This window comes from Enhydra lutris, unplaced genomic scaffold (genome assembly GCF_002288905.1).
Source record: "Enhydra lutris kenyoni isolate GAN:26980312 unplaced genomic scaffold, ASM228890v2 scaffoldscaffold20, whole genome shotgun sequence".
In the NCBI taxonomy this organism is placed as follows: Eukaryota; Metazoa; Chordata; class Mammalia; order Carnivora; family Mustelidae; genus Enhydra; species Enhydra lutris.
In genome coordinates, this window is record NW_019154104.1 from 2,864,177 (window position 1) to 2,886,375 (window position 22,199).

At 50.2% G+C, this 22,199-nt stretch overlaps 1 protein-coding gene across 3 annotated transcripts in view; it reads left to right on the forward strand.

The window, feature by feature from the left end:
* Positions 1–22,199, forward strand: part of LOC111148621 (SPARC related modular calcium binding 1) — a 166,271-nt gene that overhangs the window by 129,294 nt on the left and 14,778 nt on the right. For 2 of the 3 annotated variants that reach the window (XM_022505347.1, XM_022505346.1), the window contains exons 6-10: positions 138–194; positions 2,180–2,260; positions 18,791–18,983; positions 19,511–19,593; positions 21,343–21,448. In XM_022505347.1, coding sequence (XP_022361055.1) covers positions 138–194; positions 2,180–2,260; positions 18,791–18,983; positions 19,511–19,593; positions 21,343–21,448 — 520 coding nt within the window. Of the gene's footprint in view, positions 1–104; positions 195–2,179; positions 2,261–18,790; positions 18,984–19,510; positions 19,594–21,342; positions 21,449–22,199 lie in introns of all 3 variants that reach the window. The other variant, XM_022505345.1, reaches the window with a different exon arrangement.

Here is a 22,199-nt window from a genome sequence, read left to right on the forward strand (position 1 = left end):
CCCTTTCTCTTTGGTCTCTTCATTGGGACTTGGCCGGGCCATGTGCAAACCCCAACCATTCAACAGTGCTGGAGAGTAGATAGTATTTACCTCAATAATGGTAGTCTCTTTTCGATTCTTTTTAACCCTCAATTCAGATGACGGGTCGAAGCCGACACCCACGATGGAGACTCAGCCCGTGTTCGACGGAGATGGTAAGATCTTGTATCACTTCCGACTCGTATACTCCCACCCATTTTTAGATTTGAGGAACATCTTTTCTTTGGATGTTTGTATAAACTTTATTATTGGGTTTTTTTTTTCTTTTTTAATTTCAGTTTTTCCCAGGTTAGGCTGGGTTGTTTTAACCTTTAAAAAAAAAAATGCAGATCCTCCCAGGAACTGGTACACTCTCTACTTCTGGACAGGCCCTCTGTTCTAGCCAGGCTTCCTGCCTGGCTGCTGATGTCCAACAATAACACAGCCTGGATGGACCCTTTGAGCTGCCAAGACCAAAGAGCCATGGCTAAGAAAGACAGGCCAGCACTGTCCCTTCAGTAGATGAACCAACACTTACAAGTCCCTTCTCTGTGCCCACCATTGTGGTAGGCCTCTGGGGGACCAAGAAGGAGTAGTTGAGATGAAGTCTTTGCTCTCAAGACAATGGCAACTACTGGAGAGCTTTAGATGTTAAATTATATGGTCTTAGTTTTTATTGTAGTGGACGTTTTTGGGAGAAAGGAGATCACAGTGGTCTGGGGGAAGACTATGTGAAGAGATGGGACCCAGGCTGGATCGTGAAAGGGGAAGGGAAGAATCAAGGCAGTGGGGGAACTGGTAGGGACAGAGAGGGAGAGTATGGTGAGGCTGGGGTATAGTAGGACAGTAGGAGGAAAGAGATTGGTTAGTGGACCTGGTTTGACAAAGTTGGACCTTGAGAGCATTTGAGAGGGAATTCTAGAGCAAGAGACATAGTATTGCTGGAAGGAAGATAGAGGCTGAATGTCCCTGGGGGTATGAGGGCTAGATAGGAGGAGTGTGGGGTGCAGAAGGCTGGCCTCTATTTGAGTTTGAGCTGCTCATGGCCTACATTCTTCAGTGCACTTTGCCATATACTCCAGGCTCCCATGAGGGGAAGTAGGAAGCTTGGCAAAATGCAGTTTCTAGAAAGTCTGACACCAGGGTTCGGCTATCAGTGCAATACACAGCAAACTTTGAGCAGCTTTCAGCTGAGTGTATCCAGACCTGGATCATGAGACTGGACTGGGAGACGAATAAAAAGAAATTATGCCACTGGTCAGTACTGTGCCTACGGACGTCCCGAGCAGAGGCCCACCTCTAGGTAGAAGGACTGACATGTGAGCTCTCCTTTACAACTGGTCATTTAGTGGAACATACATACATGTGTTTATGCCTAGAAATTCAGATGTTTCTGTGATCCACAAATCTCCTGGATTTTTGGCAAGTCGGGGATCTCGAGGGATCAGATGGGAAATGGAGACCATGTTACCTTGGGAGATCACCCCAGCAATCTCACTGAAGGACTCATCACTCTTGAGTTCAGGGTCCTCCCGATTCTCATACCACTTGTCCATCGTGTGACCCAAGCCCCAAAGGGCCTAGAGATCTCCCCCAAGCTCTCTGGATGGAGGAGTCAGCCTGTGTCCCTGAGAAACCATTAGGAAGGATATTGACGCACACATTGGACTCACCACTTTCCTTCCATGTGGAACAGAGTCTCAGCAAGCTGAAATCTGCTGTGGCTCAGCCGTTTCCTCCAAAATGGTCTCTGTGGTTTGCTTGGCATTCATTTGTTGATTTATCCCCTTTAAATCTTCTTCCAGGGAAGCAGCTGAGAGAGACTTGGCTTGGCCCATGCTCCTCACCTCCTGGGATAATATTTTTATTCCTGGATGGAGCAGCTCAGCGCCTCTGGACTTAGACCACTCTGCCTCTGAGCAGGGGAGGCCCTGGTTGGCTCCCATGAGCTGGCGGGGAGAGGAGCTTCCGTAGTGAGAAGGGAGAGGTGTTGGGACAAAGTGGATGTGAAATGAGGAAGAAAGCTCAAAGCCTTGATGCCTCAGGCTTTAGAAAAAGTTCCTGAAGCCTGGGGGCTACCCTCTAAGTTAACCACTCCCTTTGCCCAGATTTTCTCACTTCTTCTTCTTCTTCTTCTTCTTCTTTTTTTTTCCTGCCCCAGAAATTACAGCTCCTACTCTGTGGATTAAGCACTTGGTAATCAAGGACTCCAAACTGAACAACACCAATGTAAGGAATTCAGGTAAATAATCTGCCTGGGATTGTGTATGTGCCCGAATCGCCTGCAGTTGCCCCACGGTTGCTCTGTGACTACCCGCGGTATGGGCTTGGGCAAGTCATCTAACGTGTCTTGTCTTCAACTTCTATAGCTATAAAGCGAGATTAGATGAGTGAATCCCTTCCAACTTTAATTTTCTTCAATTAGTAGCTCAGGTATCATCTTTCATGAGGAGCTGATCTTTTAGCAAAAAATCTTTTAACTATATGTTTTTCTGTTTTAATTGACTCTCTACATGCCATGCAGAAGAATTTGAAAAAAAATGACCTGGAAATGTTGGACCTCAAGGCTTAGGAGACTTGGTTCTATGTATTTTTTTTTAAAGATTTTCTTTTTAAGATTTTATTTATTTATTTGAGAGAGAGAGAGCATGAAAGGAGAGGTCAGTGGGAAGAGCAGACTCCCTGTTGAGCAGGGAACCTGATGTGGGACTCTATCCCGGGACTCCAGGATCATGACCTGAGCCGAAGGCAGTTGCTTAACCAACTGAGCCACCCAGGAACCCCGGTTCTATGTATTTTTTAAGGCTCCAAATAATTGCTTACAGTCATGTCGTTTCTGATCTCATCTTTTGAGGGTTTTATGAGTGGTCAGGTTTGGTACTGGCTGAGCTCCTTGTAGAAGGGTGACGAGTTTTGGAGGGTGACGAGTTTTGGAGGGTGATCAGATTCATAGGACTCTTTCATAGAGTTCGTTTATCATCAATGAAGACCAAAGTCAATAAAGTTCATTTCACCATCAGTAAAGACCAGATGTCCACCGACAGGAAAGTGTGTTAACAAAGCCAATCTGTATCTCCATCGTGGGGAAATCACCCTTCTTTTCGCCTAGGACTTCATTGTGAGAAATGCCCCTCTGCATAATTTATGCCTGCATAAATTTGGTGAATTTCATTTCAGCCATATCATTTTCTCCCTATGGATATCAAGGTCTATAAACAAAAGATCCATCCCTTTGAACTGATGGGTAGTTTTAGAAGACCTTTAATTAGTGAGTGGGCTATCATTGAGCCCCTTTAGGTGTATCCGTCTGCCAGCTCTAGCCTAAAGGTGGGAGTGGAGGAACTCAAGGGTACGAAGGAAGTTACCCATTTTGGTGACCCCGTACAGCATCGCTGGATTTTCTCTGTGATGTGGGCAGGTCAGTACCTCCACATGTGTCTGATTCCCTGATTGACAAAGGTGGAGGTTGGGGATGATGGGGTGGGAAGAAGACCAGGTGAGTCCCATGGGCCAGGGTCTTGGACAGAACAGTGCTGTGGTTAAAGCACTGGTGTTGGAATCAGCAAACCTGCATTTGCTTTCAGGCTCCTGTACTTAGCAAGAGATCCAAGCAAGTGAAATAATCCTTCCAGCGCCTCAGTTCTCATCTGGGGTCATGATCGTTCCCTTGAAGGACTTTGGGTAAAGGTTAACCGAGATACTGTCTATCTGGTACTTAACCAGTGCCTGGCTAAGTGGTCAACAGTAAGGACAAGAGAAGCTGAAAGTACATTAGTTATTGCGATCATCATTGCAATAGGAAAAATGGGAATGTTAATGATACCACTTACAGTGAGAATTCTTCAATTCAAGCTTCTTTGTAGAACCTTCTTCCACCTCCCCTCTTGCTGTTAGACAAATGTGATAAGTCAAAGCGACATGGTTTTGGTGCCAGTGGTCCCCCTATCCCTGGTCCCCACCTACTCCCAGCAGGTCTGCAAAGCCTTTATTTAGAGGCTTTATTGTCACTCTGTGACCAGAGGCAGCTATGACAGTCAGCGCTCTCTGAAATCCTGCAGCACTGTTTGCCTGGAACACTCACTCGACATTTAGCAGTTGCTTCCAGAAATTGCTTTCATCTACCAGTGGCTAATTTCTCTACCAAGGCTCTAAACTCTGTGAGGGCAAGGGCTTTGTTGCCTGCCTATTATATCTATTATAGAATCTAGCTCACTGTGTTTGAATGCTCTGGGGGAGGACAGAAAAGACCATCATCACCATCATCATCATCATCAAAATCGGAATCATCTTTTCGGATCCTACACACCTTACGTGTGTTATCTCCTTGAAGCTTCACCACAATCCAATGAGATAAGTGTTGTTATCACCTCCATCTGACAGGTGAAGAAATGGAGGCTGAGAGAGAGGAAGTAACTTATCCTGGGTCCCAGCCAGTAAGGGGTGGGGCTGGGGAAAGTGATTTATCTTTGCGAACACAGTGCTTGTGTTCTTGGGCTCTTTTCTCGGAGTGAAGTAAAGTGGTGATGTGAAGCTATTTGATGTTTACTTCTGCTCGAGTTCTTCAGCTTTCCATTCCTACCTGCCCTGGATAGTTGCCAACTGGATGACTACTGGGTCTTCATGGAGTAATGGTATCCAGGCAGGTACAACCGCCTTCCTTTTATTGGTGTGACCCAGCCATCTTCATTTTTTTCTGGTTGGCTCCAGTTATGTCTGGAAGGTTAGTGTGTAGAACAGGAAAGTTCAGGGAGAGCTAAAGCTTCCCTGGGAGAAATTGAGGCCAGCAATAATTATCAGAGATCCAGACCTTAGGCATTTTCTGGTAAACTGAGGACTTTCTCCATCATGATCGAGTGGTAATACTGAGTACCTGTCGATCCTTTTGACAGAATTATGTATAAAATAGCATGGTGTCACAAAGGCATTTAGGCAGGGACTGGCAAATGGCCAGCTGCCTTTTCATGCAAATAAAGTTTTATTGGAACACAGCCACACCCACTTGTTTACATATCACCTATGGCTGTTTGGAGGTTGCAACAGCAGAGCTGAATAGTTGTGACAGAGACTGTCTGGCCTGCAAAACCTAAAATGCTTTCTATCTGACCCCTTACAGAAAGCAGTTTGTTGGCCCCTGGTCTGTGAGTCGGAATTAGAAGCATCTGGACGGGAATGTGTGCATGGGGGTGTCTTTCTCCTGGTGCCTGGCCCCTCTCATAGACCAGGCAGAAGTAGGGGCCGTGCCTCGGGAGATGTTTCCCAACAGGCCCGGGGAAGCCTGCATCATCAGCTCAGGGACCTGGGGCAGCTCACGTGGCCCTGCCCCGTCCAACGTGAACCTTTGCCGAGCTTCAGCATTCTGTCCTGGTGTATTCTCTCACAAATGGGATGCCGGGGAGGCTTCCTGACGTCTGGCTTTTGTGGGCAGAGCTAGGGGTCATTTTTATACAGAAGTGGTAAACCTCGTAATGGCATCAGCATGGGCTTCGGTATCAGACAAACCAGCAGACCTAGCTTCCCGTGCTGGCTTCCCGTGAGAGGCTGAGTGACCTTAAGAAAGTTCATTAGCTGTCAAACAAGGTTCTGAGTGCCTTGCAGGGTTTTTCTGAGGATTCAACGATATATGTGAAATGCCTAACACAGAGTTAGGTATATCATGAATGATTTAAAAAATAATGGCTACTCTTGACGGAATATCTTTGAATCTTGTGTCAAGCGCTCTTCATGTTATCTCGTTTGGGTTGATGAGAAGTCAGATAACACGTTAGTGATACTCATGTCTGGGCAGCTGGCTCTGGTACAGAGTGGAGCCTCTGGGTCAAGCCCCCGAGGCAGTTTCCCATTGGAGTTTGCCAGAAGATTCTGGGTTAGAAGAGCGTCAGCCCCCACCCATGGAAAGGGTGAAGCAGGACTCAGAAGCCAGTCTAGGTGAGCGCTCTTCCCACCCTCTCTTAGAGGCAAGAAGGCCATCCTAGTCCCTTCTACCACCCCAAACATTCTTCTTTCACACTCAGACCCTGTGACGCCAGGTTTGTTTTCTGGCCTGGGGACTGTTGATGTTGGAAAGGTTCCACTGGGCAGCTGAAGCTTTCCAATAACATGACACATATGCCTGCAGACTTATCCTGTCTCCTTCTCTCCTCCCGGGGGTGTCGATCCTTGTTTTTAAGGCTTTGTCTTATGTTCCCCGTGGTCAGTATTGCCTTTTGAGGACTTAGCAGCCTCAGCGTCGATGGGTTTGCCCCTCTGGGCTCCTGTCTCTGATTCTGGTCTCTGTTGCACCAAGAGCTCTCTTGCATTCGGGAAGACGGCATACATGACCAGCCGACACCCTAGAACTTGACACTAGCCATCCTCTCACATACGAGTGTTGGCCAGAGACTGTGTTCTGCTTTTAGGACCAAAGGTGAACTCTTGCTGAGCTTTTGGTATCAGAAGCTGGCTACCAAAGCATTTCTTAATATAACTAGAGTATAAGAATCTTTTTAATCATCTGCATTTTATAGAAGAGAGCAAAGAGATTAAAGAAATGATGAAAACTAGGCTTTGTCTCATTCTTCATCCCATATTTCATGTCCCACTGCTTCTAATTTTACTATGTGCAGACACTTTCCTATAGCTATGATTTATAAAAGTCTCTCTCTCTCGTTCTGTATGACAGAATTCTGTGCTTTCTTGTCTGGGAAAATACTCTCAGGAAATACGGTCGTGTGAGCCTTACCTCTTCTCTTGGAGCAGCACAGTGACGCCCTCATGGCACACAGGCCTTTTCCCTCTGCTCCCGCATGGCTGGCTACCTCTTGGAGCCACTGGTGGGGTCCTTAGACTTCTCTTCTTCCTTCCCCATCTCTTTCCTTTCCTTTCCTTTCCTTTCCTTTCCTTTCCTTTCCTTTCCTTTCTTTCCTTTCCTTTCCTTTCCTTTCCTTTCCTTTCCTTTCCTTTCCTGCCACCTTTCCTCATTAACTTCTTTCATGATCTGATCTGGGATTTTGAGAAGGCCCTAGAACTTGACCCTGGGGGTGAAATCCAAAAGCACTTGCTTTTCCTCCCTTGCCTCTGCCCGGCAGAGCTTCCTTCCAGACATCCCTGAATGTGGGAGCGTGTGGGAACTCTGCTTCCCTGAGACAGAGCCGTCAGCAGGGTTACAAGGTGAAAATCATTTCTTGTAAGTTTTGCCACGAACACAGCCCCGTCTCCTCACACGTGGGAGCGTCTGCCTACCTCACCGTCCGCATGGCCGGTCAGATGTTCGCAGCACTCCTGCTCCTTCCTACCTGAGGGCGTCAGAGCCCTGCTCCTCTCGGCCCGCTGTGGGCCCCTGGGCTGGATTTGGACCTCTCCTTCCTCACCAGGGAAGCTCCTGCCGGGACAGCTGCGATGACTGGGATGCGGGGTCACTGAGGCAACGACACCTCCTGGCCGGATCCCCCATCCCCCAAACAGGCACTCTTGGCCTGCCCAGAAACCGCGGGGTGATGTAATGACCTGAGGCCTGGAAAAATAAACAGCTCTCAGGGAAACCAGCGGTAGCCATTGTAAGCAAATACCCCGCAGCCACCTGGAACCTCACACATGACGTGATTGGGAGGAAGAATGAGTAATCCGCTAACGTTAGCAGCCGAGGACGGGTCTGGGCTTGTGAGCATTTAAAATATCTGTATAAAAACAAACCCTTGATGTTTATTTCTATAACTGGCCTTCTGGACGCCTGCCCATCTATCTGCTGCAGGTGTCTTGGTCCGTCATGGCCAGAGAATAGAGCTGGGGACAGGGAAGTGTGGTCATGCCTTTGTCCCTCTCCGTAGCAGCAAAGGCCTTTCTCAAGTTTTCCCTCTGCAGACAGGACCCGTACACACATTTAGAGGCCCCAGAGAGCCCAGCCCCACATCCATTTTTCCTCGTTTTTTTTTTTTTTTTTAAGATTTTACTTATTTATTTGACAGAGAGAGATCACAGTACACAGAGAGGCAGGCAGAGAGAGAGAGAGAGGGAAGCAGGCTCCCCGCTGAGCAGAGAGCCCCATGCGGGACTCGATCCCAAGACCCTGAGATCATGACTTGATCCGAAGGCAGAGGCTTAACCCACTGAGCCACCCAGGCGCCCTTTCCTCGTTTTTTAAAATTAGTTTTCCCAGTTGTCTTGCTCCTTCGCCTCACTGCATCTGCTTTGGACACAGGGGTGCGGTGATGGGCCAAGGTGAGGTGAGAGTGTGATCGGCCTTTGGGCCTTGCTTGAACAGCAAAAGTTTTGTTTTGTTTTAGTAGGTGAGTTTGTGCAGGTTTTGGTGCTGATAGCAAAACCATGTGCCCTAGCATTTTCTTTTGGCCTCTGCTACTAAAAACCTGAAACTACAGATCCCTCTAAGGTATTGTAATTGGCTCCTTCCCATTTGCTAGACGTCAACTATGGTCTCCGCTCTGAGGATCCTCATTCTGTGTTTATTTGTAAAATGGCTTTGAGAGAAGGCGGAGTATATGTCTTATAAACACACTCCCACGTAAGTGTTTTTGGGAGATGAAGAGTGAAGTTAGACACTTTTTATGACAAATTAAAAACTCTCTCTTCCTCCCACCGGCCCCTGCCCCAGCATGTGCCCCCTCCTTCCTTCTTGCCTAAATGTGTATTTGCTAGCTCTTGTCCTTAAAGGACAGAGCTTGTCAGATCAAGGTCAATGAAGTTACTGAGCAAAATAGAAAGAAGACTGCTTGCCACTACTCAGTACTTGTCATTGCAAAACCACTGGGAAACATTTCACATGCTTGTTGGTGGAAGGGTCACATGAGCTCACTTAATAGCATGAGGCAGGAGAGATGGAGCCTTTTCTAAAATTTGAGGGGATGTGAGTCAGTGATGTTTTGGGGGAAAAGTTAAAAAAAAAAGTGCCTATATTCTATATTGGGACGATCCATCCTCCAAGAACTATCTGCTGTAGAATTTATATCTTGTTTTACTCCACTCCTCAGTTTCTTCTGTGTGGGAAGGCAGAGGTCGGTGCGTCCAACAATGGTGAACCATGCCTGGTCATTTTAGGTTCCACAGAGAGAAATAATTTAGACAGGCCGGTTGGTTTGTAATTTTCCCTTCCACGTCCTCACCCACGACGTTTTGACCCAGCAGCATGCCCTATTTACAGAGCCGACTGCAAACACCCCTGTGAGTAGGTGCCCTGAGCCAGCGTCGGGGATGTGGGGTGGGCATGGTGACTTTTGTTCTGGGGATGTGGCCTCTGAGCCACAGGATGCCTCTGAAGGGGTTGAGCGGAACAAGGGAGAACCCGGAACCAATGCAATAGCCTTGCTTAACCCCTTCCTAGTGCTTGGGTTCCTAGGGGACGTGGGAGGCGGAGTTTGGGTCGTGGAGGCGGAGTTTGGGCCGTGGAGGCGGAGTTTGGGTCCAGCCCCAGAGCGGTGGGGAAGCGCTCCCAAAGCTGCCTAATTGTATCGTACCACCACTTCATTTTCAGTGACCGAATAGAGCCCAGGCTAGTCACAGGCCCATCCACCTGGTGCGAAAGGGAAGAAATGCGAGGCATGTCTAAGCAAGGAGCTGGCTGTTGGGCTGGGGCATGCCAAAGGGAGGGGGCAGTGGTGCCGTCCACTCCAGTGCAGAGAGATGTTCTATCACTGATCTTGTTTGGTGTTGCCGGCACGGCGGTCATAAAGATCTTAGTTCCATTATTATCTGTTTAGTTGGCCTACCGCCAGTGTGCCCCCGTATCACCTGAACCTGCGTGGACTGTGGCCACTGCCCATCTGTGGTCCATCCCTGCAGTCCAACTGAGGAGACTAATTATTCACGGGGATGGGTCAGGAAGCCCAGGTTCTTTCCACATTTGCTGAGAACACTGCCACCTTAGACCGGCTAAGACTCTGGGACCAGGGGAAATGCTTGGCCTCTACTTCTTCATTTAATCCCCCAGGGACCCTAAAGTGTGTGTGCTGTCATTACCCCGCTTTCACTGGTAAGGAGCCTGGGACTTACAGAGCTGAAGGAGACTGCCCAAGGTCACAGAGCTAACACTTGGTGGAGGCGGATCCATCTGACCCCATGTTCTTGGCCACCACCCTGTGTGGCCTCCAGCTGTTGTTGACTTCCATGAAACAGCCACAGAGCCTTCCCTGTGCCAGGCCCCGGGGTGGAGTATGCAAACTGGGAGTGCTGGGCTCTTACTCTTGCTTTCAGCCTTGCCAAGGAAGCCCAGGTGTCCCCCATGCCACGCCCACTCCTGCTCCTCTGACTGCCCTGAGTTCCCTCTGGTGTTTGGGACCAGCCAGCTCCCTGAGCCTTGCTGCCATCCTCACCTGTTCTGGGCCGGGGGGAAGAGCATCTTTTGGCCAGTTCGTCCATCAGAAGGGGTCACCTCCTCCAGAGACCAACCTCCTCCAATGGCCCAAAGTCCATCTGTAGGTTAAGACTGGTTGATGGTACCATTTTCACTTAATTTGGCTGCCCAAATGAATGAAATGCCCTTTAGATTAAAGAGATGGGAGAACCCATCCCAGTGGAAGGGCGACCATTTTAAATGTGTGCATTTTCTGTCTCTGTTCTCCCTCCCTCCCCCCATCTCCCCACTACCTGCTGCACCCCTGAGCACATTTTCAGGGCTTGACTCTGTTCTCTTTGTCGGTGAGGCTGCTTCTCCTCTGACCTGGCAGGGCCTCTCCTCTGGGCCTTTCCTTTTCTAGGCCTATTGTCTGTCCTCAGATCTGAAGGTAGGCCTGAGCAATGGTTCTGTGCATTCCCCTCTTCTCTCAGGGGCTCTTGAAGCCCTAGAAGAGTATGCCTCGGGAGTCGGCACTGGCCTAGGGGCTGCTCAGTGCTGGATATTACAGAGGGCCCACGGTGATGGGGCAGAGCCAGCCCAGCACATGGTGCTTGGAACCGTCCTCCGGGGGCCACTTGGCCCATCCTGTGAAAAAGTGCAAAGTCCACAAGTGAGAAAAATAACCTCTTCACACACTTGGCTTGAAACCATAGGTGCTAAAACCCTGTGTGGCCAAGTAAACAAAAAGGGCCTGCTTGGCAAAGTTCCATTAATCATTCCTGAAGACGGTGGGTTCCAGCAGCTTGTCCTCCCCGGGAGACCGCACCTCCCGCCCTTCAAAACCCGGAAAGTCATTGCCTTCCGACCTGGTCCTACCTGTCCCTCCTCCTGCCTCCGCCGTGCCTCTGCGGCTGGATTCTCCACGCCGAGCCTGCGGCCCGCGGGTTAGGTGACTGCCACCCTCACTCGCTGACTCAGGGAACCCGGAGGCAGGGGCCGCGGGAGTTCTTCCGCCTCTGGAATTTCAAGTTGTGATTTAGGAAAGGTTGTTTTTAACACACGGTTTGTTATTTTGGGTTATTGGGCAGCATTGCATTCATTTTTGATAAGAGGCAAGGTGGGCATGTGGTATTGGAAGAGGTTTTGGGTGAATTGTGGGCCATACAACACTAGTGTTTTCCTTAATGTTCTTGGCCTGCTGGACAATTCCATTCACAACGAAACATAAATAAGCTCCTCTCGCTTTCCAGGCGGGTCACCTTTTACGGGTTTTTTCCCTCTAAGAAAATCCAGTGGTTGATAGTCTGAGGGCGGAGTGTAGCATTTTCCAGGATGAATCAAGGGGATAGATGTTCTTATCTTGGTCTCTGCAGCCTCAGCCGCCTGTTGGGCATTTACTCCGCGGTGCGGGGCCCCATGTACGAAATGCCAGGCTAGAACAGAATTCTGCCGGGGGAGATGGCACATAGCAGGGGTTCAAGCAATAGAGGGGTTCTTGGGCTAAACACTCTTTCTGTATCCTTTAAATAGAGACTCCACGGTTGTGCTATGAATAAGGAGCTGGGGGCTAGGGGTGGGGGTGGGGAGGATAAGGAAGGGAGCCATAGAGTCTTCACTCTCGGGAACCTCCAGTCCAGACAAGTCATGGTCCCCAGTCTCCTCGAGGGGAGCAGATCCTCAGTCCTAGACTCAGGAGAGGGAGGCTCACTAAGATTGCGGCCCTCAGGGAAAGCTTCAGGGACGGAGGAAGGCCTGACGTGAGGATAGGTTAAGACCTCAGGGCTAGTTCTTTCGCCTTACTATGTCTCCCAGAACTTCCGTGACCTCTCCAGAGGCCGACTCGGTGCCAACCCATGCCCAGTACCAGACCGTGTGATAACGTGTGTCCACCAAGGCCCCTGACCTCCTCTGCATCCTGTGAGCCCTAATCTCATGGGTCACTTAGGATCCGTGTCAGGTCCAGCGCTCTGGGGACACCCTCCTCTCTCGGCCCACTGTCCTCCATTCCATCATCTTCCCACTTCCTTTCCTCTCATGGAAGCAACTCTTGGTCAGGATGGCCTGGGCAGCTGCCCTTCGTTACCAACCGTGCCTCCACTGGGAGGAGAGCCTCTGGTTCTTTCTCCAAGAATATTGCCTCAGTCATCAAGACACCTTCCCAGTGCACATTTCTATGGCCCGTGACTCTTCTTGCTTCTTCTGAGTATGGTTTTCTGTAAGACTGGGGTTTTTTTTGCTCTCATTTTTCATATGGACCTTGTGACGGTTCATTTGGTGTGTGAACTTGGCTAGAGTACAGTGCCCAGTTTCTAGACCAATAGACTGTTTCTGCACTAGTCTAGACATTGCTGCAAAGGTTTGTTTTTTTTTTTTTTTAAGAAAAGATCAACATTTGTAATCAGTTGACTTTAAGTAAAGCAGATGACCCTCCATAACGTGGGAAGGCGTCATCCAGTCCATTGAAAGTCTTCAAAGCAAAATCTGAGATTTCCTGAAGAAGGAATTCTGCCTCCAGCCTGCAGCATAGAAATCCTGCCTGAGTTTCCAGCCTGCTGGCCTGACCTATTGATTTTGGACCCAGGATTGCAGGATCATTCCTACTTGAATTTCTAGCCTGCTGGCCTACCCGGCAAACTTCCCACTTGCCAGCCCCATGATCATGTGAGCCAATTCCTTAAAATAAATACCTCTCTCTCTCTCTCTCCCTCCCTCCCTCTCTCTCTCTCTCTCTATATATATATAGATTGATAGATAATATATTCATATATATATTATCTCTCTATATAAATCCATATATATGTGAACTTGGCTAGGCTATAGTGCCTACACACACACACACACACACACACACATATGCATATATGTATGTATATGGATCTATATAGAAAGATAATATATATATGAATATATATATATAGAGAGAGAGGGGTCTAGATACAGACAGATCTAGATATCTGGGTATAGATGTAGATGTAGGTCTTTTATTGGTTCTCTTACTCTGGAGAACCCTGATTGCTACTGCCCTGCCCCGACTAACTGCCTTCTTCCCCCCTGCTTCCATCTCTATGAGGCTCCCCTGCTCTTTCTCCAAAGAGTTCACGACGTGACTGGCTCTCGGATATCTGCAGGCCTGGGTTACGCAGTGTCTCAGCTTTTCTCTCTGCTCCTTCCTTTACCAGCTCCTCTTCTGGAAGGCAGCAGCCAGAAAGAAAGAGCAGCCCAAGGACCTGAAACTCGAATCCTCTAATGTTTATGTTTGTTGGCTATTTTTGTTTAAAAAAGAAAAAAAGTAAAGAAGAAAAAAAAGGAAAAAAATGATAAAGGAGAAAAAGTTCCCAGGACAAAAGGATAAACTCTGGGCTAAAATCAGGATTGGGGATTAACTGAGGATTTAGGTTGTCCACGCTCTCCTTTGCTCCTAATTACCACAAGTAATTGAGAGGCGCAGAGGCAGGGGCTAGCCACAGCAGACAGAGCTGTTCTCCATGCTTATCCTATCTTGGCGGGACACGCGAGAACCCATGCCCTGGGCCTGCAGAAGGGGTTTAGGTTTGTCTGGTTCAGCCTCGTCTTTCCCTCCCCTGTCCCCCTCCCTGCCCCTCCCACCCCGCTTCAGGCCTGCTTTGCCCTGGTGCTAGAGTAATTGATGGCAGAGAAGGCCGTGTTTTCTGGGGACCAGGGCTGGGCCGTGTCCTCATTTCTTCCACGGGACAGTGTTCTGTCGTATTTCTTCTCTCAGGCAGACAGATGTGTGTTGATGGAACTCAAAGACCCCACTGCCGGGTGAAGAGTGACGTGGCTCTCGTCTCTCTTCTGTACCATCCTGGCACTGGATCGTGGGGCGGGGGGTGGTGCGTATGTGAGAATGTGTCTTCCTGTCTCCGCTCGCCCCCTGGCCGGCCCCTACTGCTCCCCTCTCTGTCAAGCGTTTGCAGATGGGCCTGGCCCTTCTCCTCACCATCAGGCCAAACCTTCTGATGTTGTCGTCCTTCCTTGAAGTTTCTGAAGCAGGGACAGAATATTATAAAGCAGGGGCATCCCCTTCTGGGCAGCTCCCTCTCTGAACCAGAGGTCAGGAAGAGACCCTTGAAGGAGACCACTAGTCTTGCGTGATTGCAAGGTGACTTCTTGGTACCTGGGAAAATGGATAGTTGTGAATTTTAAGGTTCCTTTGGGAGGTGACCCATTAAGGGCAGAGGGTGACAGCAGCCCTACGGAGGGGGCTGGCTTCTGTCTCCTCAGATACAGAATGAGTTTTGCCCCTTGGTACATTCTGATTTATATTTGCATGACCTCTGGGGAAGCACTGGAGGAATAATGCATTGATTGAGCTATTATTAATCAATTGACTGAAGGGTGTGAGAGGCTACAAAAGTCCTTGTATAAGGAGTAAATTGATCAATGTGGAGTTGAGCAAGTCAAGGTGTTTCACATGCTACTGCTGTGTAACAGTCTACCCCAAAACTTAAATGGCAGATGGCAAAAATAATTTTTCCTTTAATTTATCATGTTTCTGTGGATTTGCTGAGTGTTTCCCTGACTGGCTCTGTCTGAACTCACTCCTGGACTCATCCAGCTGGAGGGTCCATGGGATTGGGTGGCCAAGATGGCCAAGGGCACGCCTCTGGCGGTTGGGGTGGCTGCAGACCGAGTGACTCCTGTTTTCTTCTGTGCCTTTCATCTTCCGGTGGGCTGGCCTGGCTTCCTTCTGTGCTGTTCTCAGGGCAGCTTCTAAGAAGGTGGAAGGTGAGGCTGCAAGGCCCTTAAAGGCCTAGGCCTGGAAGGGACACGCTGTACCCCCCACCTCCCCTTTCTCTTGGTCCAGTCAGCATCTGGGTGAAGGGGTCTGAGGTGCGATTCACCGGAGCCCCTTTCTAACTATTTGCCACACCAAGGAAAAGAAGAATTGGGAATTGAATGAAGATCAGACTAGCATCTGGCAGTGAGAGATGGTGTTGAAGAGGGGTAGTAGGGAGCAAAGCCTGGGAGCAGACTCCCGGGGGAGGGGGGCGCTCTGCTACTCCCTAGTTGTATGACCTTGAGGAAACCCTGCAGCCAGCTTGCGTTCCTGGGTCCTTCTCTGCTCCCTGAGGATAATAATAGCACCTATCTTGAGGCTTGTGGTGAGCTTAAAGTGAGTTAATACAAACCAAGTGCCTAGTTCCAAGCTTGGCCCACGGTAAACCCTGAAACAGGTGTGAGCTCTTTGTCTTCGTTTTGTGTTCTCTGATGGCAGGTGAGTGACAAATGTGGCTTTAGGTTTTCAGTTCCACAGCAAAGAGGCAAAAATACTCGGGTACAAGATGTGTGGTGTGTTCAGGCTGAGAAAAATCATTGGTTCAGAAGAAGCTGTGCCGTGTTAATGGGCAAATGCGTGCGTTTACACACTTGATTTGGAATGTGGCAGATTTGGGGAGTCTGCAGAGTGACTGACTCAAGAGAACGTCACGCTAAAGACAAATTCATTTTTCTCCCAGAGCAAATGATTAGAGGCAGCAACCTGTGTCTAAAATTTAGCAAGACAGGCTCAACTGTCAGAAGCCCTTGACTGGGGTCCCAGCTCTCTCCTCTCTCCTCTCTGGCTGAGTGCACTTGGGAAAATTCATGAATCCCCCCAAAGCTCAGCTCAGTCTACAAAATGAACATAGTCCTAGTGCCCCGCTCAGATGGACGAAGAGAGTAAGCAAGCAAAGCCCTTTGTCTATCACCGGGCACGGACTACTCAATGAATATTTGCTTTGACTGTTATTCATATAAAGATGGTCTTGGGGCACCTGGGTGGCTCAGTGGGTTAAAGCCTCTGCCTTCAGCTCAGGTCATGATCCCAGGGTCCTGGAATCGAGCCCCGCATCGGGCTCTCTGTGTGGTGGGGAGCCTGCTTCCCTTCCCCCTCTCTCTCTGCCTGCCTCTCTGCCTACTTGTGATCTCTGTCTGTCAAATAAATAAATAAAATCTTAAAAAAAAAAAAAGATGGTCTTAAAGGAGATCTCTTTTGGAAGATAAATTTTCTGGGTACTCTTCAGAAATGGTTAAGTGATTATTATTATAAACTTCTCCTGTCTCTTTCTTAGAGGGGCATCTGGAATTTCCAGGGCCCGTCCTAAAGCAGCAAGCGAATGTGCCAACAGGCCATCACCCCTAGACATAGCCTTCTCTCTAATTCCACGCCAGGCCCATGTTTCCAAATTAGCAAGATGTGTCCCTTGTGTGGTTTTTATTCTCCATCGAACTCCATGCAGCTTCTGTGGAGGCTGGCAGCACACAGTTCAGGGCAGCCTTCAAGGACTTCAGAAGTCTGTCGACAGCCCCCAAACCATGGGATGCCACCTCCTCTTAGATGGCTTCTCTCCTCATTTCTGCAGTTTCGGGATCCCCAATGGTGTGAAGTCAGGTGATCGTTCTCCCTGCCTCTCGGGAAGCTTCCCCCCCCACCCCTACTCTCTCTGCCTCTTGCTTTTGGGCTGATTTATGGCTTTAGAATGTTGGCCCAGAGGATCTTAATTTAAAGCCTCGGTCGGGGTTGTTGCATGAACATGGTGCCAGTAAAAAGCTGTTTTCCTTTGGTTTTGCTCCTCCGTTGCCTTTCTCAGGGCATGAAATATGAGGTCGGGAAGTAAGGTAACCAAACTGGGATTGTGGGAGCTCTTGAAAAACTCTTGCATCATCCAAGGCAGGGGCCCAAGGCAGGATTCTGGGCCATTAAGCCAACTTCATGTCTCCGGTAAACCCATCAATTTCTGTCTCTTACTCATCAATTTCTGTCTCTTATTTGAGCTGCCTCTAGAGTCTCTTCTGCTGGTAGTTCTAATTAGGTTCAGAATCCCTCCTCTGGAGTCTGTCTGCTCTTACAGACTCCTGTCCCTCTAGCCATGGGAGTTCTGTTTAGTTGTGCTGTATTTACTTTATAAGAACAGTAGTATTTTTTTTTTCATTTTCCCATTTCAAAGTTATATTTTAATTGTGAATGTGTTCTGCTCACCTGCTTCCTCACCCTGAGATGTCTTTATGGCACTAAGCAGACATTCCCTCCCCCACCCCTGCAACAACGAGAATCAAGGGGCTGTCGCTTTTCCACGTTTTTTTCTGGGAGCGGAATCTTTTGCCCATTGTGTGACTTTTCCCAGAGACCGCGTGGGACTGCTTTGCGGCACCGCGTGCACCTGCTTTGTTGAAACACCTGCGCCGCTCGTCCGTGGGTCACTGATGGAGCTGCGGTTCAAAGGTTTGGCTCCTGTCGAGTTCAGCGGCTGTGACTTGGACTGTTTGGGCTCTTCAGTGAGCCTCCAGGCTGCTGATACCGGCTTCCTGGCTCGAAGAACTGTATTTTTATTAACACACTGTTAACATTTCATGGGATGCCCAAGACTATTCCTGTCATCTTCAAGAGGAAAGCTGTGGCATCACGTTCGTGAAAGAAATAAAGATATAATAAAGAAATAGACAAAAGAGAGTAATAGTTCAGGTTTATGATGTGACCCCTTTTATTATTTAAAAAAAACCAAGTGGATGTGGGCATATGTATTTTTTCATGTCATAGGTGCAAGACAGAAGGTCTAGGGCAGGCAGTGTTTAATTTCCGTGGGATTCTGGGGTTTTCACAATTTTTTTTTATACCAAGAAAAGAAACCCAATGCTATTTATTTTTTAATAACAACAAGACAAATGAAAACACAAGAACCACCCAACAGGAAAAGGACATCAGGCAGGTCATAGACTGGTGGGTGGGGTTTTCATGCCAGGGACCTGGCTCGGGGCGCCACACACAGCCTTGGGCCCGGCTCGGGGAATCCAGGTTTGGCTGTACAGACGTGTTCACCGGCTGCCCGCAGCCGCTGAGCACAGACACTTCCTGTGGGCGTCTTTCTCTTCCACTGGATAGAGCAGCACCTTGTCATGGCCTCGGGCCTGTCGAGCCTACTTTGCCCAGCCCTGTTGGAACCTGGGAAGGAGTGGGCTTGGGCTGTGTTTCTAATCCTGTTGGGCGCTGAGCATCGCTCCCCTGAGGCTGGCGGCCGTGGCTCAGTCCTGCTGGGTCTGGGCTTGGGAGAGTGTCCGCACACACAGGCATTCCTGCGTCTGCTCCTCATCTCTCCTGGGTTAGGCTTCTGCACCTCTGCCTCTCGCAGAGCTAGGAGAGGAGCCTCAGCGGGAACCACTCTGAAAACAGTCAGGAATTCCACCCCCAGGGCAAACTGCTGTTCAGATAAGGAGCGGCCTTGCAGCCCCCAGCTGGCTTGTGGCCTTGCTAGAAGGAACTTCTCCAACCTCGTGTGAATGCTAACGAACCCTGGCAGTGGAGAGGCTTTGGGGAGGTTCTAGGCCTCCAAACCCCCACTCCCATCCCCACCCTCACCATGGGGGCTGGTGCAAGGCCGGTGCGGGAGCCACAGCTCTCTGCTGGGTAATTCCCCAGCCATTTGTTGCTTGGGGCCAGGCCGGATCCTTGCTGGGAAAGCAGCAATGATAAGCTACAAGAGTGGGAGTCACCACAGGCTGCCTCTTCTCTTGCAGAGAGAGTCCATTCATGTGACCAGGAGAGGCAGAGCGCCCTGGAAGAGGCCAGGCAGAATCCCCGGGAGGGCATTGTCATCCCCGAGTGCGCCCCCGGGGGGCTCTACAAGCCTGTGCAATGCCACCAGTCCACTGGCTACTGCTGGTGTGTGTTGGTGGACACGGGGCGCCCGCTGCCCGGGACCTCCACGCGGTAAGCCCTCCCCACCCCACACACCCGGAGCCTGTCCAGTCCCTGAGATGGACCCCGGGGGGAGGAGCAGCAGCTTGCTGTTAGGCTAGCTTCACATTACCCTGACCCGGTGGGAATCAAGGCACTAGGAGAATGTTTCTGCACTGTGTCCTGGGTTCTGGTCACAGTTCTATTCCTTCCTAGCTGGGTGACCTTGGAAAAGCAGGTTGGAACCTCAGTGCACTGGTGAGGAGGTTAAGGCCCTGCCTGAGTCCCTAGGTTCTGTAGATCCCAAAAGTCCTGCATGCAGACACAAGGTGACATCGCTCTGCTTGAGTGACAACTGGGGACATGCCCCAACATGTCTCTGTGGGAACATCGCTACCGGGATTGGGCAGCTGCTGGACAGCACAGGAGATAATCCGCAGCCTGCCCTGGGAGTTTTAGGCTTAGTGGCAACAGGATGGTTGCGGCTAGCTGTGGCTCCAGCGGGCTCAGTTCCTGGCCCCTCCTCACCCCTCCCCCCACTCCCGTGTCTCTCTTCCCAGCTACGTGATGCCCAGTTGTGAGAGCGATGCCAGGGCCAAGAGTGCGGAGGTGGACGATCCCTTCAAGGACAGGGAGCTGCCAGGTGGGAGACAAGGCTGCCCCTTGCTGATGCCCTCCCCTCTTCCTATTCCTGCACCTCCCATCATGCCCAAGCATCTCCTTCCTCTGCTCTGGCTCTGTCTCCCCTTTTGTAGGATGGCGTGGGGGGAGGGGTGTGGGGCGAAGCCTCCCAGGAGCCCTGGGACCTGCATCCAGGCTGGGATTTGTCCCTAAGGATGCCGGTGCCCTTGAGCAATTTGTTCCTCCTCCTTGCTCTTAGCTTTTATCTTCATAACGTAGCCATTGGGTTAAAATCGTGTCCTTGCCATCCTGCAATTCTTTGTCCATCCGGGGGTGATTGGGACAGTGTTCCAGGGGCTGAGAGGAGAACTTTCAGGGAGGGGCTGTCCTGAGGGGCATGGGCAGTGTCCGTGGCCAGCCCAGTACTGTGCTTTCACAATCATCCCAGTGGCACAGGACTGTCACTGGGATGTGACACAAGACGTGTGGGCAGGGGGCCCAGAGCCTCCAGCTGGCTGCTGTGAGGGGTTTTTCATATTTAACAGTGTGCTCTGCCAGCGGGTGACAGGAAGATCACTAAATATTGGTGGCTTGGAACAGGGTAGTCTTTAGCAAGCACAGACTCGGACCTACGCTGAGGGGAGCTGGGCCCCCTCCCCACTCCCTGTCAGGACTCCACGTTGAGAACTGAAAGCAGAGGCTCCTGAAAGTCCTGTTGTGAAAACCAGCCTGTCCCGAGAGATTGGAGTCATAGAGGCAGAGTGCCCGCTTCAGGTCCCCGCCTCAACAGTGTGAACTGAGATTCCGCCATGTGCCGGGCATGAGGGTGAGCTCAAGGGCTCTGAACAGCACAGGGCTCCCACAGCCGAGGAAACAGATACAAATAAATGAATACAAGCTGGTATAAAGAGCCGTGGCAGGTGCTCTGAAGGGGAAGAGCAGCGAGCCGTGAGATGTGAAGGGAGACTGTGGTTCTGGGCCCGGGGCTTCTCTGAGAAGGTGGCGGTTCACCAGAGACCGGGTGGGTTGCCGGAGGGAAAACAGAGCTGTCACTGCAGAGAGGAGGGTTGTGGGAATGATCGTAGGGCCCAGTGGGGGCCAGCAGTCATGAATATACAGGGACACCCACCTATCTGGTTGTTCACACCAGCAGAGCTAATGCATGGGGGAGAGACTGGGGTTTTGCCGAAACCAAGCAATGGAACAAACAAGAAACAAAGGAAGGGAGGTTTTATCATCATCTAAGCTGGATGAGACAGAAGTGAAGAAAGGAGATGGTTCTTGGACAGATAAACTGATAGGGCTACTTGAGTCACCTCCGACCACTGGGGGACGTCTCCGTCCCTTGTGCCCCCTCAGCACCTGCTCGTCCTCGGGAGAGCAGTGTTTCTGACGCTCTAGCGTGACCACCTGGTCAGACTCTCCCCGAGCTAGCTGGCGTTCCCAGCAGACTCTGAACTTGGGCGGATAGGGACCCTGTGTACCCAATCCCTAACATTTGACATAGCGCCTCAGCTGATACTCAGCAAAAATTTGTGGAATGGAAGAAAAGTGAAAGCATGATTTTCCATTTGTTCTGCCGGTCCCTTGTGGGCGGCGGGTAGAGGAACTGTGGGGGTTTATGAAACTCATCTGAGCCTTAAATAGTTCCCAGAGTGGATTTGGCTGGGCAAGAAGACCTGGAGAGGTTTGGGAAATGGTGGCAGTTGAAGAAACTGTTTGCTTGATTACTCACCTGGCAGCTGCCTTCACATCTCACTCAATCTTTCAGGCTGTCCAGAAGGGAAGAAGATGGAATTTATCACCAGCCTCCTGGATGCTCTCACCACTGACATGGTGCAGGCCATTAACTCAGCAGCGCCTACTGGAGGTGGGAGGTGAGAATGTGAGCAGGACTCAGGCCCCGTGGGGCAGGGGTGTCCCTGACTTTTCAGAAGCGGGGAGGGGCTAGGCAGGGCAGGGGCCTGTCCCACCTTCTGCCAAAGATCTTGAGATCCTCTCTCCTCCCGGTTCTTTGGGACTTGCTTGCTTCTGCCTTTTAGTTACCTGATGACAGGCAAGCTCAGGGTGTCTGGAGACTTCCAGCACCTTAGTCTCAGGAGTGGATGCATTGGGGTGAGAGTCCTCAGTCACAGGAAGGAGGAGTGGTATGTAACGGGAGCAGAAAGGAAGGACAGAGCACTTAGTGAGTTTCTTCTCTTCCGAGAAGGCAGGAATCATGAGCTTTTTTGACTTCCTGAAAATCCCAAGGGTTCCAGCTGGGAGGTTGGACATTGCATACCCAAATCCATCCTAGTTCAGAAGATGATATGTAGGCGGAGGCAGTCCTAAATGAGGCTGAAATGCACACATGCACCGTGACCAGCATCCCAGCACTCACTCATTAGCCCATTAGGCCAGTGGTTGGAGTACACATCCATCCATCCATCCATCCATCCATCCATCCATCCATCCTTCCATCCAACCACCCATCCATCCACCCACCCACCCACCCTCCCACCCATCCATCCATCCATATCCACCCATCCATCCACCCATCCATCCACTCATGCGTCCACCCACCCACCCACCCACCCATCCATCCATATCCACCCACCCATCCATCCATCCATCCATGCATCCATCATC